We start from the raw sequence: 14,802 nt of genomic DNA, 5'->3' as shown, positions 1-14,802 counted from the left end.
AAATTTCAAGAGAGCCTTCTGTCAAATTCAAAATGCCCCTCAACTCGACCTCGGAAAGTCCCTTCACCTTGTGAATGAATGTCTCCCCATGCTAAATAGCCAAAGAGTGTATCCAAGAGTGAGAGCTCCTCCCCCAGTCTGCTGACCTAGAAGAGTGATCAGGGCCATTCGCCAATTGTGATGGAGAATGGGTAGCTCTAAACTCTCTCACCTCAGGTGAAAAGTGGACGCGAAAGTGAAGCCCAACAAGAGGTGGTGGACTAGCCTCATCAGCCCGAGAAGAATCAGGAAAAGCTGGATCATGTGACAAATTCGGGAGAGGAATGGTATGGGAAGGAGAAAGCATAGAAAAACGCTTCTTCAGATGAGTAGGAGGGGGGGGGGGGGTAGCCTAGAAAGCACACTATAAGACATATTCCTGGTAGAGGATGGCATTGGAATACAGATAATGTGTGACAATGAGGGAATGTCGTTGTCCTTTTGAATAGCCCCGGGGCTACCAATTTCAACCTCGAAAACCTTCCCATCAGGTAGTGGCAGGAGAAAAGCAGGATGCTTGGCTGAAAGTAGGCCATACTTACGGAGGTTAGCCTCGATGAAGAGGATTTTTGCCTGCTTGTCCGAATTAGGTATCTGAGCAATGTCCCTGACATGATTGAGAGCATCCTCGACAATCTTAGGGGAGTTCCCAACACTTGACCAAGAAAAGGGAGAGACGAGGTGAAAATTCGTATCTGGTAAGGTTACTAAAATAAAAAGAGAAATTCATCATCAAAAGAGTAACTCAAGAAGAAGAGTGAAAGTACCTGACATATGAAAATCTCTATGGAGGGTAGAGACGCTCAGGCTTTCCCAAGATTAATAAAAGCCGAAACTACTAGGAACTTTGTTAAGGTTGTACACGTAGTGTATCTCCTTGAATGAGGGTGCCTGCTTATAATTTATACTATACAAGATGTAAAAACAACACAAAGTGATCTAGGCATTAGGAGCCAATTGGAAAGGAGCGACGCCAAAGTAGTCCAGCACATCAGCAAAGAAAGGATGCAACGAGAGAGCCCCTCCTGACCTGAAAATAAACTCGTTGTAAGCCACCATCTCGAGAGGAGGAGAGTGAGTGCGACAATTCTCGGTAGAAGGAATACAACAAATAGGGGGCTCTAGCTTGTACTTATGTACCACGTTAACCAGCTTCAATGCATCCATCTTGGAAGAGATAGAAGCAGACCGAAGGGATGAGTTTGTTGATGGATGGGAGAGGCTACTTTCTTCTGCTTCTTAGACATATCTAGAATATAAGAAGAGAAACAAGGAGTGAGTTTAAAAGCATACCTTTTCCAATGCCACTTCTTTCTGCCTGTTTGAGCCTTCTTTCGAATAAAGGGGGAGGGGGGGGGGGGGGACGACATCAATAGAACATCCCATCATAAGAATATACAGGCCTAGGGGGCAAACTCCTATTCATGTAGGCAATCTTGACTTTGCCGAGAAATATAGCATTCCATAGTCGGACAATGGAGGCCTTCGAAGAGGAAAGGGCGTTTGACAACTCGTCACGAAGGATGGAGTCAAGCTTTCTTTCTAAGTCCCAAACCTTGCTCATAAAATACCCTAATTGTTCTAGAGTTCCATGTTCTTGTATTATCTCCCCTACGTCGTGCTCAGAATCTGAAGATGAAAGCTCAATAGGCATGACACCAAGATGGATCCTAAAAGACCCCCTCAGGGCCATGACTAAAAGGTTCAAAAAATACATATGCACATATAAGTATGTATACAAGCAAATGGAAAATGGAAACTCTATGTCTAAGTAAAGGAAAGGCGCTCCAAACAAGAAGACATAGTTTCTAGACTTAATCATGGTTTTGTATAGGAGAAAAGGAAAAATAATAGTAACTGTGCAAGGAAGACTAGCCTATCTTATATAAAAATGCGGAGGATCAGATAAAAAGCATACTTGGAGGAGGTAGGTCTCAAGCGCACGCCTTGAACAGGAGAGGAGACTTCAGGGGGCGGCCTCAGGGGGGATGAGTTCCAAGAAGCAGCCTAAGTGGAGTAATAGGCCACATGAAAAAAAAAAAAAATACAAATATAAGTAAAATGGAGGAAAACCTACCTTAAAATTCTCCCACCAAGGATTAAACCTCCAACCTCTTGGAAGGAGAAATGGAACCTATCCACAAATCTAAGTGAAAAGTTGAAGTGTGGGTGAAATGTAGAAAATAGGGGGTTTATACTAAGGAGGCCAATCACTCTCAACCGTTGGATCAAAACACAATCCAAGGGTGCAAAAAAGAGAGAAAGAGTGTGACTACCTTTTTGGAGGGGTACATAGGGATCCACGCCACTCAATAAAAAACCCTCATTGGTTAATAGAGTCTTTGTTGCAGATTTTCCTAAGTGTGTGCGAGTGTACACAATTGTTGAACAAGTAATATAATGAAAGTAATTTTTATTGTCTCCTTAAGGATTGCCAAACAAATATTGTAAAAATCATCATCAAACAATTTGGGTTACAATTAACTGTCCCTTTTTTTTTTTATGACTTAATCAATTGAACTAAAGAACAAGAAGAACTAAACAAGAGAAGTAAAATAGGCTTTTAACAATAAAGCTAGAAAATGACAAATCGTGATTACTATGATGATAAAAGTTAGGCATATCAATTCCCCCTAATTTGTAGTTTTGCCCCTGATGTTGCAACAAAGTTCATAGCAAAGTTCTCTTGTAACTAGGAATTCCAATTTAATGCACATGCCATTTTTCCAAATGCTCATGTTAAAGTTCCATCAATTAGATTCACATATTCCTATGCTAAATTTAATTTCAAGAACATAATTCCAAGCATCAATCCTTCAAGTTTGCAAGGTGAGTAAAATATTCCTAAGTTATTCACTAATCAATAACAAAAGTATCAACATGCATCAATCAAGCATTTCCACTAATTTTTTTTACCCTTCCGGAATTAAAACTAGCTTGTCTCTCACCTAAGTTGATCATTCTCAAGCAAGAGATTTGCACAATAAAAATAACTCAAATGAACAAGAGAAAATTTTCATAAAACAGCCAACACTTTGGGGGTAATTACAAATTAGGGTTCATTAATATCCCTAACACAAACAATTTAAGTCATTGTAAAAATACCAAAGTCACCACAATAAACATTCAACATTATCTTAAGAGTTCAAGGAAGAAAGAAAAAGAAAATAAAATTATTTGAAAGTGGAGTTTAGAAAAACAAGCCAAATTGATAGATATATTCTATTATTTGTCTTCTAACTCTTATTCTTCTTCTTTTTCTAGTTTCCTTCTCCTTCCGCTTCTCTTCTTGATGATTTCAGCTCAAAAAATGCAGAAAAGTCTATTCAATGGAGCATGGGCGGCTGGTTCTCTTTTTTTTTTTTCTTGGAGAAGAAGATGATATCTTTTTGGGCGCACAAAGGGTATAAACCCTCCCCTTCTCTCTCTACACGTGGGGGACCACATCCTTTGCCTTTTCAGAATTTTGCAGCTCCTTTCCACCTCATCTAAGTACATGCCAAGTGTGCAGACTTTATGTTGCTGGCTGCCCACACTTTGTTGCAGCAAAGTTGACTGATGTTGCAACAATTGCCAGAATTTCAGCTCCAATATGATTTCCTTACACATGCTTCACTAAGCTTTCCAAGCACCCTCTCGCTATGCCTTCAAAATAGGTACCAAATTATTTTAGAACATAATTCCATTATTTTCCACAAGAGTTATCATTAATTAAAACAAACTACATAAACAAAGTTAAGAGACAAAATGACTAAAACCACACAATAATAGCACAAACACTCTATTTCACTTAAATTTTTAAGTCCAAAAACTCAATTAATAACTCTAAAATATAGAGTTATCACACCCCTAAACTTAATCCATTGCTCACCCCAAGTGATGACTCTAAAAATAAAAGACAAGAAAAGAAACAAAGAAATCCAACTTAACACAAGACACACACGCAAAATAACAACTTAAGACGACATAACACACCACACAACTATAACAGACACAACCCACAACACAAAGACTCAAAATAAAACAAAACTAGGAATCAATTTGGAAATGGTCATATAAAAGTGGGAATAGAACTCTCAAATCAGTGATTAAAAAGATAACTCAAGTGTATATGCATGCCAAGTTCCTCAAGTATTAAGATGCTATCAAACTAAGAATCAAGTGTTTACCCTTAAAGTGTATACATAGCTCTTCCCAAACATTCTCAATTCTCCCTAAAGTAAATTAGATCTTGATCCTAAAGCCTAATTATTGTCTCCATAAGTTGACTTAACGATTCCCTCTCCACTAATGTAGACAAACACTAACCAAGGATCAAAAGGTCTTTAACAAGCTTGTAGTGTAAGGCTTAGGTGCGGGTGGTTAAAATAAGTCATTTTAGGCTCAATTCCCTTTAAAAACACCTTAATTTTCCTAAGACCAAGTAAGAGCTCACAATCACTTCCCCAAGAGATTACCCCCCAAAAATCAAAGTCATGCTTGCCATTCTTCTTTATTGCTAACATAGACAGAAACAAGAAAAGGAAGAAAGGAAATGAGACATAATACTTTTTTTTTTTGTTTAAGATGCTACACCCCCAAAATTACTTTCAACTTTATGGATAATTTGCAACTCTTTGATGATTTTATATATATATATATAGGGGATGAACTCTTTCTTTACAAATACACCTTTTTTGTAATTATTTTTTTTTATATATAAATATCTAAATTTAAATAAAATAATGGCAGTGACACAACATGAGATCCACTCCCCCCAAACTTAAAATGAGATCCACACTAAAATACCATTCACAAAGGCACACTCCTCTCACCCTCTCTCATGATGCAACACTCAACATATATTCAAGAAAAATCAAGGTGCTCAAAAGGTATGGTGAATGGATATGTATATAGTTGGGCTAGCATGTGGTGAAGAAAGAAAGGGAATGTAATAAGCTCAATGGGGTGACTAAGGATAAAAGAGTATATAATGGTTGGCTAGAAAGGCTCAAACGGTCCAAAGATGGCCTAAATCATGTCCTTGGTTTGGTGTTGTCTAGGATTTCGCCTCAAGGGAACCACTAAGCAATTCTAGAAACTTAAGCTCTCCCAAAAATCTAGCTAACTTTATGTGTTTAAGAAATTATTGGTCGAGCTATGCACACAAAATTGGGACACATTCTCATTATGGTTGAATTAGCATAAAAAACTTTTAGTACTAAAGGCTCGCTCAACACAAGAGTTAACAAATGATGCAATTTTTTTTGACATGTTATCATTGAGAAATTCCACATTTAAACACAACCAAATTGATTCCATTATAACTAGACTCAAGACTTCAAACAAAACACGCCTAACAATACCGAAAACATAAGAAACATAAAGGAAATTAAAACAAGAGAGCAGTTATAAACAACACCCCCCCAAACTTAAGGGAGAGCATTGTCCTCAGTGCACAAAATCAACAGAACAGGAAATGAAAAGGATTGTGGAAAATAAGGAAACTCCCTCTACTCGCTATCCTCCTGCTCGTCGGAAGAGGCAGGCGCAGCGGATGGTTCAGGTGCACGCCACCGCTCCATGATGGCCTCAGGAAACGGTGGAAAAAGCTCGGGGGGTCGGAAAGATTGACGCAAAACATCGTCACGCTGGCGTACATAGTCCCAATAGGTGTGCTGCTGGGCCTCCATATGATGCATCATGCTCAACATACTCTGCTGAGTGGCGTAAAGCTCCACGATAGTGGGGTTCAAAGGCTTACCAGAGCCATGGCTAGACGATGGCGGTGGGGTAGAGGGTGGCGCTTGCTCTCTCAAAATGGAAACAACTTTGGTCACCTTCCGAATTGTATGGGCATCAATGTAATCAGGAGAGTGACGGTGCTCATCATCCGAAGCTAGGGGCACACCCGCGTTGCGACATAAAGCAGTGATCAACGTGGGAAAAAATAACGGTCCCTTGGTCTTGATAACACCCAAGGCAATGAGCTCCTTGGAAATGAGCTCCCCCACATCAATTAAGAGGCTAGTCAAGATGCTGTAAAGGAGGATGACACTATCCTTGCTGACCGAGGTGTCATGAGTGGTGGGTAACATGTTGGTGTTGATAAAATGATTCCACACACAAGCAAGAGTCGTCAAGGAAGTACGGGGTATAGTGTGAGCTCCAAACTTTGGTGAAACATTCCATTGGGTGCCCGACAAAGTAACTTCGGCCAACATATTGGCAAGGTCCGCCTCAGTTTGTTGAGGGGCAACGTCCCCATACTCAGCCGCCTCGATATTGGGTAACCCAAAAACAACATTGATGGCCTGAGGGGCATAACTAACTTGCTTGCCCCAGACTATGACTTGCCGCAATTTTTGTGAGACAAAGTTGGCATAGAATTCTTTGATCCAAGGAACAACCGCCTCTCGAGGGGCTATACAAAAATTAAGCCACCCTCGATTACTAATCACATTAGTCACATAATCTGGATTTCCATCAGTGGGGAATGCTTTATCAAACCAAATATTGCGCTCGATAAGTTTTTTGATTTTTTCGGCAGCCTTCGGGGATATAAACATTGCAACAATAGGTGGTTCGTCTGCCACAGGTTTTTCCTTTCTATTGGCAACTTGCTTGCTTCGAGGCATAATGCTCAATAACCAAAAGTCCAACAACCACAATTAGGTGTGATGCCCAAAGTGCAGAGACAAGAATAATATAGTACCTTATAGGAGCAGGACACCCTTGTGAATGCACTGGGTGGTTGCAAAATTTTTGTGAGACCCCAAGGAAGAGAATACAAGGGGCTGCCCAAATCGTGATGTTGTGAATAGGTGCGTAAGGGTAGGTCAGAGTGAGAGACTATGGGTGGGTCTCGATGGTGTGCAAGAGGTGGTCGTGGGACGGTTTGGGTTGTGGGGGTGGGTTCGGGTCTGGTTCGCTTGGTGGGTCGGGGGTTGCGATCAGAGGTGGAAGGGGGGTCGACTAGGTTGGGTTTGTCGAGGGGTGGTGAGGCACGGCTGTGGGGTTGGGGCTGGTGGGGGCCGTGGGAGACGGGTTGTGTGGGTCGGGGTTGGTGGGGGCCGTGGGTTCGGCTGTGGGGTCAGGGCTTTGCGACTGTGGGATCGGGGCTGGTGGGGACCGTGGGTTCATGAGCTCGAGGCCATGGGTTCGACTGTTGGAGGCGGGTCGAAGGGGATTTTGGCGAGGGTGGTAGAGGTGGCTGAGTCGTGGTGGCTGATAGGGTGCGTAATGGCTAGGAGATGGCTGAGAAATGTGAGGGTTGTCTGCCGTGAGGTTTGGGAGATGGGCTGGGTTCGTGGGGGCTAGGGGCGGCTGAGGGGGCTGGGAGGTGTGGGTGGCGGCTGGGTCTTTACAGAGAAATGGTGATGATGGGCTTAGGGTTTCAAAAATGGATTGGGGCAAATTTGTACTCTTTGTGTCTTTTAACAACTTTGTTGCAACATCATAGAACTTTGCTGCAGCAAGGTCAAGTCAGAGAGCAATACCAAAAATTTGATTTGTTTTAATGTTGATGTTGCAACATCATGGAACTTTGCTGTAGCAACAGCAAGTCAGAGAGCAACCTAAATTTTGATGTTGCAACATCATGGAACTTTGCTGCAGCAACAGTCAAGTTAGAGAGCAAGCCCAATGTGATGCTACATCACCCAAACTTTTCAACCCCTTTTTAATTCCATTTTTCTACAACCATAAACACATTAAACCATCAAAATCCGATGTCCCAAAGAAATATATTATACACATACATATATATATTTTTCTTTTCATATATTTCTTTTCTTATCTTTTTTTTTCTTTTCTCTTTTTTGTTATATATATATATAATATACATCTATATAAAACTTGGGTTGCTCTACAATTAAATCTCAAAGTTCCACAGCAACCCGAGTTTTACATATTCTTCAAGGATCCTCCAAAGAGATTGAGCACTTGTTTCGCTCAACCTCACCTCCCCAATAATGCTTGATCCTTTGGCCATTAACCTTGAATTCCCTTCCGGAGCCTTCTTCATGCAATTCCACTACTCCATAAGGATACACCTTAACCACCAAGAATGGGCCCGACCATCTTGACTTGAGCTTGCCTGGGAATAGTTTCAAACGCGAGTTAAACAACAAAACTCCCTGGCCTTCTTCGAACACCCTTGGCTGAATATGCTTGTCATACCACCTTTTTGTTTTCTCCTTGTAAAGTTTGGCATTTTCATAAGAGAATAATCGCATCTCTTCTAATTCATTTAACTGCAACATTCTCTTTTCTCCTGCAAGTTGCAAGTCCATGTTGAGTGTTTGAATAGCCCAATAAGCGCGGTGCTCAAGTTCCACTGGTAGGTGACATGCTTTTCCAAATACCAACCGATATGGTGACATCCCCAATGGTGTCTTGAAAGCTGTTCTATAGGCCCACAATGCGTCATCTAACCTCTTGGACCAATCCTTGCGGTTGGGACTCACCACTTTCTCAAGGACACCTTTTATCTCTCTATTGAACAACTCAGCTTGCCCATTAGTTTGGGGATGGAAGCAGTAGCTATTTTGTACCTCACATCATATTTAGCCAATAAGCTAGCCAACACTTTGTTCACAAAATGGGCCCCCTCATTGCTAATGATTGCCCTTGGAGTGCCAAAACGAGTGAAAACATTCTTATGTAAGAACCTCATGACAACTTTAGCATCATTAGTGGGAGAGGCAATTGCTTCCACCTATTTTGAAACGTAATCCACAGCTACCAAGATGTACAAGTTGCCATAAGATGGAGGGAAAGGGCCCATAAAATCGATACCCCACACTTTGAACAATTCAACTTCAAGAACATTAGTTAAGGGCATCTCATTCCTTCTAGAAATACTACCAACCCTTTGGCATCGATCACACCTCAACATAAAAGCATGAGCATCTTTGAATAAGGAAGTCCAAAAGAACCCACATTGAAGTACCTTAGATGTGGTGCGAGATCCCCAAAAATGACCACCACAAGGTGAAGAGTGACAATGATGCAGGATATCCTCCATCTCTTGCTTGGAAACACATCTCCTAATCATTTGGTCGGTGCATTGTTTGAACAAGAATGGCTCCTCCCAAAAATAATGCCTCACGTCATGCAAAAACTTCTTCTTTTGTTGGCTTGTCAGATTCGGAGGCAACAATCCACTAACCAAGTAATTAGAAAAATCCGCAAACTAAGGAACAACATGAGAGTGGTTGACCTCAAACAATTTCTCATCTGGAAATGTCTCTTTGATGGGCACTAGAACATTGGATCCTTTTTCACCTTCCACTCTCGACAAATGATCTGCCACTTGATTCTTGACTCCCTTCCTATCTTGAATTTCCACATCAAACTCTTGAAGTAAAAGCACCCATCTAATTAAACGAGGCTTGACATCCTTTTTCTCAATCAAGTACTTTATAGCGGAGTGATCTGTGTATACTATCACCTTGGTGCCCACCAAATAAGCCCGAAACTTGTCAAAGGCAAAGAAAATAGCCAAGAGTTCCTTTTCCATCATTGTATAATTAAGTTGAGCACCTGTCAAAGTGCGGCTAGCATAATAAATGGAGTGAAATATCTTGTTTCTTTGCTGCCCCATAACAAATCCCACTGCATAGTCGCTAGCGTCACACATTAATTCAAAAGGCAAGTCCCAATCCGGAGCTACAATTATTGGTGCTGAAATCAATCTCTCTTTCAACTCTTCAAAGGCTTTCAAACATGCTTCATCAAAGTAGAATGGCACCTTTTTCTCCAATAGGTTGCAGAGAGGCTTAGAGACCTTGGAGAAATATTTTATGAATCGCCTATAGAACCCGGCATGCCCAAGAAAGCTTCTAACATGCTTCATCGAAGTAGGAGGAGGGAGCTTCTCAATAACTTCAATCTTAGATCGATCAACTTCAATTCCTTGCCTTGATATCTGTGGCCCAAAAAAATACCTTCCTTAACCATAAAATGGCATTTTTCCCAATTAAGAACAAGGTTTGTTTCTTCACATCTTTACAAATCCTTGGCCAAGTTGCTCAAGCAATCGTCATATGAATCACCGAAAATAGAGAAGTCGTCCATGAATATCTCTAGGAACTGCTCCACCATGTCAGTGAAAATAGCCATCATACATCTCTGAAATGTGGCAGGCGCGTTACATAGACCAAAAGGCATCCTTCGAAATGCGAAAGTACCATAGGGACAAGTGAAAGTGGTCTTGTGCTAATCCTCTGGAGCGATTGCAATCTGATTGTAACCAGAGTATCCATCTAGAAAATAATAGTACTCTCTCCCTGCAAGTCTGTCTAACATCTAATCAATGAAGGGAAGAGGGAAGTGATCTTTTCGAGTGGCCTTGTTCAGTTTTCTATAGTCCATGCAAATTCTCCACCCTGTCACGGTTCTAGTAGGTATCAGCTCATTGTCTTCATTTTCCACTACTGTAATCCCACCTTTCTTTGGTACACACTGGACCAGACTGACCCATGAGCTGTCAGAGATGGGATAAATAATACCTGCATCGAACCACTTGATAATCTCCTTTTTCACCACTTCTTTCATGATAGGATTTAGCCTTCTTTGCCCTTCAATAGACCTTTTTTCATTGTTTTCTAACAGAATCTTATGCATGCATAGAGAAGGACTAATACCCTTTATGTCTACAATGGTCCACCCAATGGCCTTCTTGAACTTCCTCAATACATCCAGCAACTTTTCTTCTTGCTCCATACTTAACTCAGCAGAAACAATCACAGGTAAGGTGGAAGACTTACCCAAATAGGCATATCTTAAGTGTGAGGGTAAGGCTTTTAATTCCAACTCCGGAGGCTCTTCCACTGATGGTTTTGGGGCTGCGAAAAACCTTAAAGAGAGCTCCAAAGATTCAAAATGCTTTCTTGTATGCAATCCTTGTGAACTAGCTTCTAGCCAAGCCAAGTATTCATCCTCATCCTCTGCATGTGAATCAAACATCAAGAGTCTCTCTAGAGGATCATCAAAATTGTTTTCTAATTCCTTTGAAGCCAAAGAATCTACCACTGAAACCACAGAACACTCTTCGACCTCATCTGGAAATCTCATAGCCTTGAAAACATTGAAAGTCATCTGCTCATCTTGAACCCTCATAGTAAGTTCACCCTTTTGCACATCAATCAAAGTTCTACCAGTAGCTAGAAAATGCCTCCCTAGAATGATTGGTACCTCCCTGTCTGCCTCATAATCCAACACAATGAAATCAACTGGGAAAATAAACTTATCAACTTTTACCAAGACATCCTCAATCTTCCCATCTGGATAAGCAAGAGATCTATCTGCAAGTTGTAGAGTCACTGTGGTAGGTCGGACTTCACCATTCCCCAATTGTCTATACACAGACATAGGCATAAGATTTATACTAGCACCCAAGTCACATAATGCCATGCCACAATAAGAATTACCAATGGTACATGGAATGGTGAAACTCCCAGGATCTTTCATCTTCGGTGGCAGCTTGTTTTGCAAGAATGAGCTACATTCCTTGGTAAGAGCCACTGTCTCAAATTCTCCTAACTTTCTCTTCCTTGTAAGAATATCTTTCATGAATTTTACATAGTTAGGCATTTGCTCAAGTGCCTCTACCAGTGGGATGTTGATATGCAACTGCTTCAACATATCTAGAAACTTCTTGAATTGAGAATCCAACTTTTGCTTCTGAAAATGTTGAGGAAATGGAGGTGGCTTCTTTGAATTGAGCTTGCTAGTTGACAATGCTACGGCATCCCTGCAACATTCTGGGCAGAGGCAGATTTTTGTGCACTAGGAAGTTCAACATCTTTTTGGAGTTCCTCATTTATTTGGATTGAAGAAGGCTCATCCTCATGCCCAGACTCGGTCTTGTCCTTCTCCAACTCTTTTCCACTCCTCAAAGTGACAGCTTTACAATTTTCCTTCCCCATACTCCTTGGATTCTCGGTATCACTTGGCAGTGTACCGTGGGGTCTATTTATAAGCTCATTAGATAGTTGCCCAACTTGGTTTTCTAAGTTCCTCAATGAAACCGCTTGGCTCTGAATCATGGCTTCATTATTCACTATATATTCCTTCAACATGTTCTTAAGAGAGCTAGATTGCATTGTTTGTTGTTGTGGTCTTTGTTGTTGTGCTTGAGGGGGGTAACCTGGTGGAAAATTTGGTCTTGGAGGCATCGAAGGATTAATAGGGCCAACTCCTTGATTACTCCATAAAAAATTGGGGTGTTGCCCCCATGATGGGTTGTAGGAATTAGAATAAGGACCATTCCTATTTTGGTTCCCCATATAACATACAGTTGCCAGATTAGAAGGACAGTTATCAAAAGTATGACCCTCACCACAATACACACAAGAAATGCTCTCCATTTGCCCCATTTGTGTCCCCATAGGCTGCCCCATTGATTGATTCATCCCCATATTCATTGTCTTGAGCATATTAGAAATAGAAGATACTTGGGCCGCCAAAGAAGTGATGGCATCTACATCATGAATACCGGCCACCTTTCTACCGGTATACAATCTAGAAGTGGGCCGCTGATAGTTGTTGTTGGATATTCTCTCAAGGATTTCATATGCCTCATTATAGGACTTAGCAAGAAGAGCCCCATTCACTGAAGCATCAACCACCATCCTAGTATGAGCGTTAAGACCGTTATAGAAGGTCTCCATTTGGATGCAATGAGGAATGCCATGGTGAGGGCATTTGCGTAACAACTCCTTAAACCGCTCCCATGCCTCATATAAGGATTCTTCATCAAGTTGTTGAAATGAAGTAATCTCATTGCGAAGCTTGGCATTTTTAGTGGGAGGAAAATACTTCATCAAAAACCGCTCAGCCAACTCTTGCGAAGTACTCACAGAATCAGATGGCAAGGAGTTCAACCAAGCTCTGGCTCTATCTCTCAAGGAGTATGGGAACAAATTTAGTCTCAATGCATCCTCTGTCACTCCGGGCAGCTTGAAAGAGTCACTTACTTCAATGAACAAGCGAAGGTGAAGGTGAGGATCCTCTGTTGGCATCCCACTAAACTGACCCACAGTTTGAAGCATCTGGAACATGACTGGCTTCAATTCAAACTATGGTGCCTGAATTTCTAGTCTGACGATGCCTGAATTGAGCTCATTGAAGAGGGGGAGAGCATATTGCCTGATAGCACGATGCCTGAATAACTGCATTTTGCCCATTGTTGGCAGCTACTCCCCCTTGAGCTACTCGATCTTGAGCAACTCCTGCTATATTTACTGGTGGATCATGGGCGACTCCTGATAGATTTGTTGCCCTCTGGGTAGCTCCCTGTTGAGCCCCTTGCTCAACATCCATCACTATTACTTCCCTTTTTGACTTTTGTATTCTTCGCCTTCTTCTAAAGGTACGCTCGATTTCTAGATCAATGGGAAGTAGTTTAGGGTCTTGATTCTCGTTCATACACTGTATAAACCTGAAATTGCACGAGAATCACCCGAGTTAGCACAAAAGAAAGAAAAATTAAATCAAATTGCAAGATAATCAACTTTATAATAATTGACTTTAAGCAATCCCCGACAACGGCGCCAAAAACTTGTTGCAGATTTTCCTAAGTGTGTGTAAGTGTACACAATCGTTGAACAAGTAATATAATGAAAGTAATTTTTATCGTCTCATGAAGGATTGCCAAACAAATATTGTAAAAATCATCATCAAACAATTTGGGGTACAATTAACTATCCCTTTTTTTTTTATGACTTAATCAATTGAACTAAAGAACAAGAAGAACTAAACAAGAGAAGTAAAATAGGCTTTTAACAATAAAGCTAGAAAATGACAAATTGTGATTACTACGATGATAAAAGTTAGGCATATCAATTCCCCCTAATTTGTAGTTTTGCCCCTGATGTTGCAACAAAGTTCATAGCAAAGTTCTCTTGTAACTAGGAATTCCAATTTAATGCACATGCCATTTTTCCAAATGCTCATGTTAAAGTTCCATCAATTAGATTCACATATTCCTATGCTAAATTTAATTTCAAGAACATAATTCCAAGCATCAATCCTTCAAGTTTGCAAGGTGAATAAAATATTCCTAAGTTATTCACTAATCAATAACAAAAGTATCAACATGCATCAATCAAGCATTTCCACTAATTTTTTTTACCCTTCCGGAATTAAAACTAGCTTGTCTCTCACCTAAGTTGATCATTCTCAAGCAAGAGATTTACACAATAAAAATAGCTCAAATGAACAAGAGAAAATTTTCATAAAACAACCAACACTTTGGGGGTAATTACAAATTAGGGTTCATCAATATCTCTAACACAAACAATTTAAGTCATAGTAAAAATACCTAAGTCACCACAATAAACATTCAACATTATCTCAAGAGTTCAAGGAAGAAAGAAAAAGAAAATAAAATTATATGAAAGTGGAGTTTAGAAAAACAAGCCAAATTGATAGAGATATTCTATTATTTGTCTTCTAACTCTTCTTCTTCTTCTTCTTCTATCTTCCTTCTCCTTCCTCTTCTCTTCTTGATGATTTCAGCTCAAAAAATGCAGAAAAGTCTCTTCAATGGAGCATGGGCGGCTGGTTCTCTTTTTTTTTTCTTGGAGAAGAAGATGATATCTTTTTAGGCTCACAAAGGGTATAAACCCTCCCCTTCTCTCTCTACACGTGGGGGACCACATCCTTTGCCTTTTCAGAATTTTGCAGCTCCTTTCCTTCTCATCTAAGTACATGCCAAGTGTGCAGACTTTATGTTGCTGGCTGCCCACAATTTGCTGCAGCAAAGTTGACTGATGT

General features: G+C 40.6%; 1 protein-coding gene and 1 non-coding gene across 2 annotated transcripts; one reads left to right on the top strand and one right to left on the bottom strand.

Annotated features, from left to right (window-relative positions):
• Positions 1-11,765: 11,765 nt before the first annotated feature.
• LOC133806221 (uncharacterized) lies at positions 11,766-13,085 on the bottom strand. The gene is made up of 2 exons (XM_062244347.1): positions 12,603-13,085; positions 11,766-12,560 (listed from the first exon to the last, which is right to left on the bottom strand). The coding sequence occupies exons 1-2, from the start codon at positions 13,083-13,085 to the stop codon at positions 11,766-11,768; spliced, it is 1,278 nt and encodes a 425-aa protein (XP_062100331.1).
• LOC133807531 (small nucleolar RNA R71) lies at positions 12,712-12,818 on the top strand. The gene has a single exon (XR_009879438.1). It is a non-coding gene; the product is annotated as a small nucleolar RNA R71 (small nucleolar RNA).
• Positions 13,086-14,802: the final 1,717 nt, after the last annotated feature.

This window comes from Humulus lupulus, chromosome X (genome assembly GCF_963169125.1).
Source record: "Humulus lupulus chromosome X, drHumLupu1.1, whole genome shotgun sequence".
NCBI classification, from domain to species: Eukaryota; Viridiplantae; Streptophyta; class Magnoliopsida; order Rosales; family Cannabaceae; genus Humulus; species Humulus lupulus.
This window is presented reverse-complemented; position numbering and strand designations above follow the sequence as displayed.

Coding starts and splice junctions, on each gene's coding strand:
- LOC133806221 (XM_062244347.1), bottom strand. CDS start 13,085: ATGTTCCAGATGCTTCAAACTGTGGGTCAGTTTAGTGGGATGCCAACA. Junction 12,561..12,602: donor TTGCTAAGTCCTATAATGAG/GCATATGAAATC, acceptor AACAACTATCAG/CGGCCCACTTCTAGATTGTA.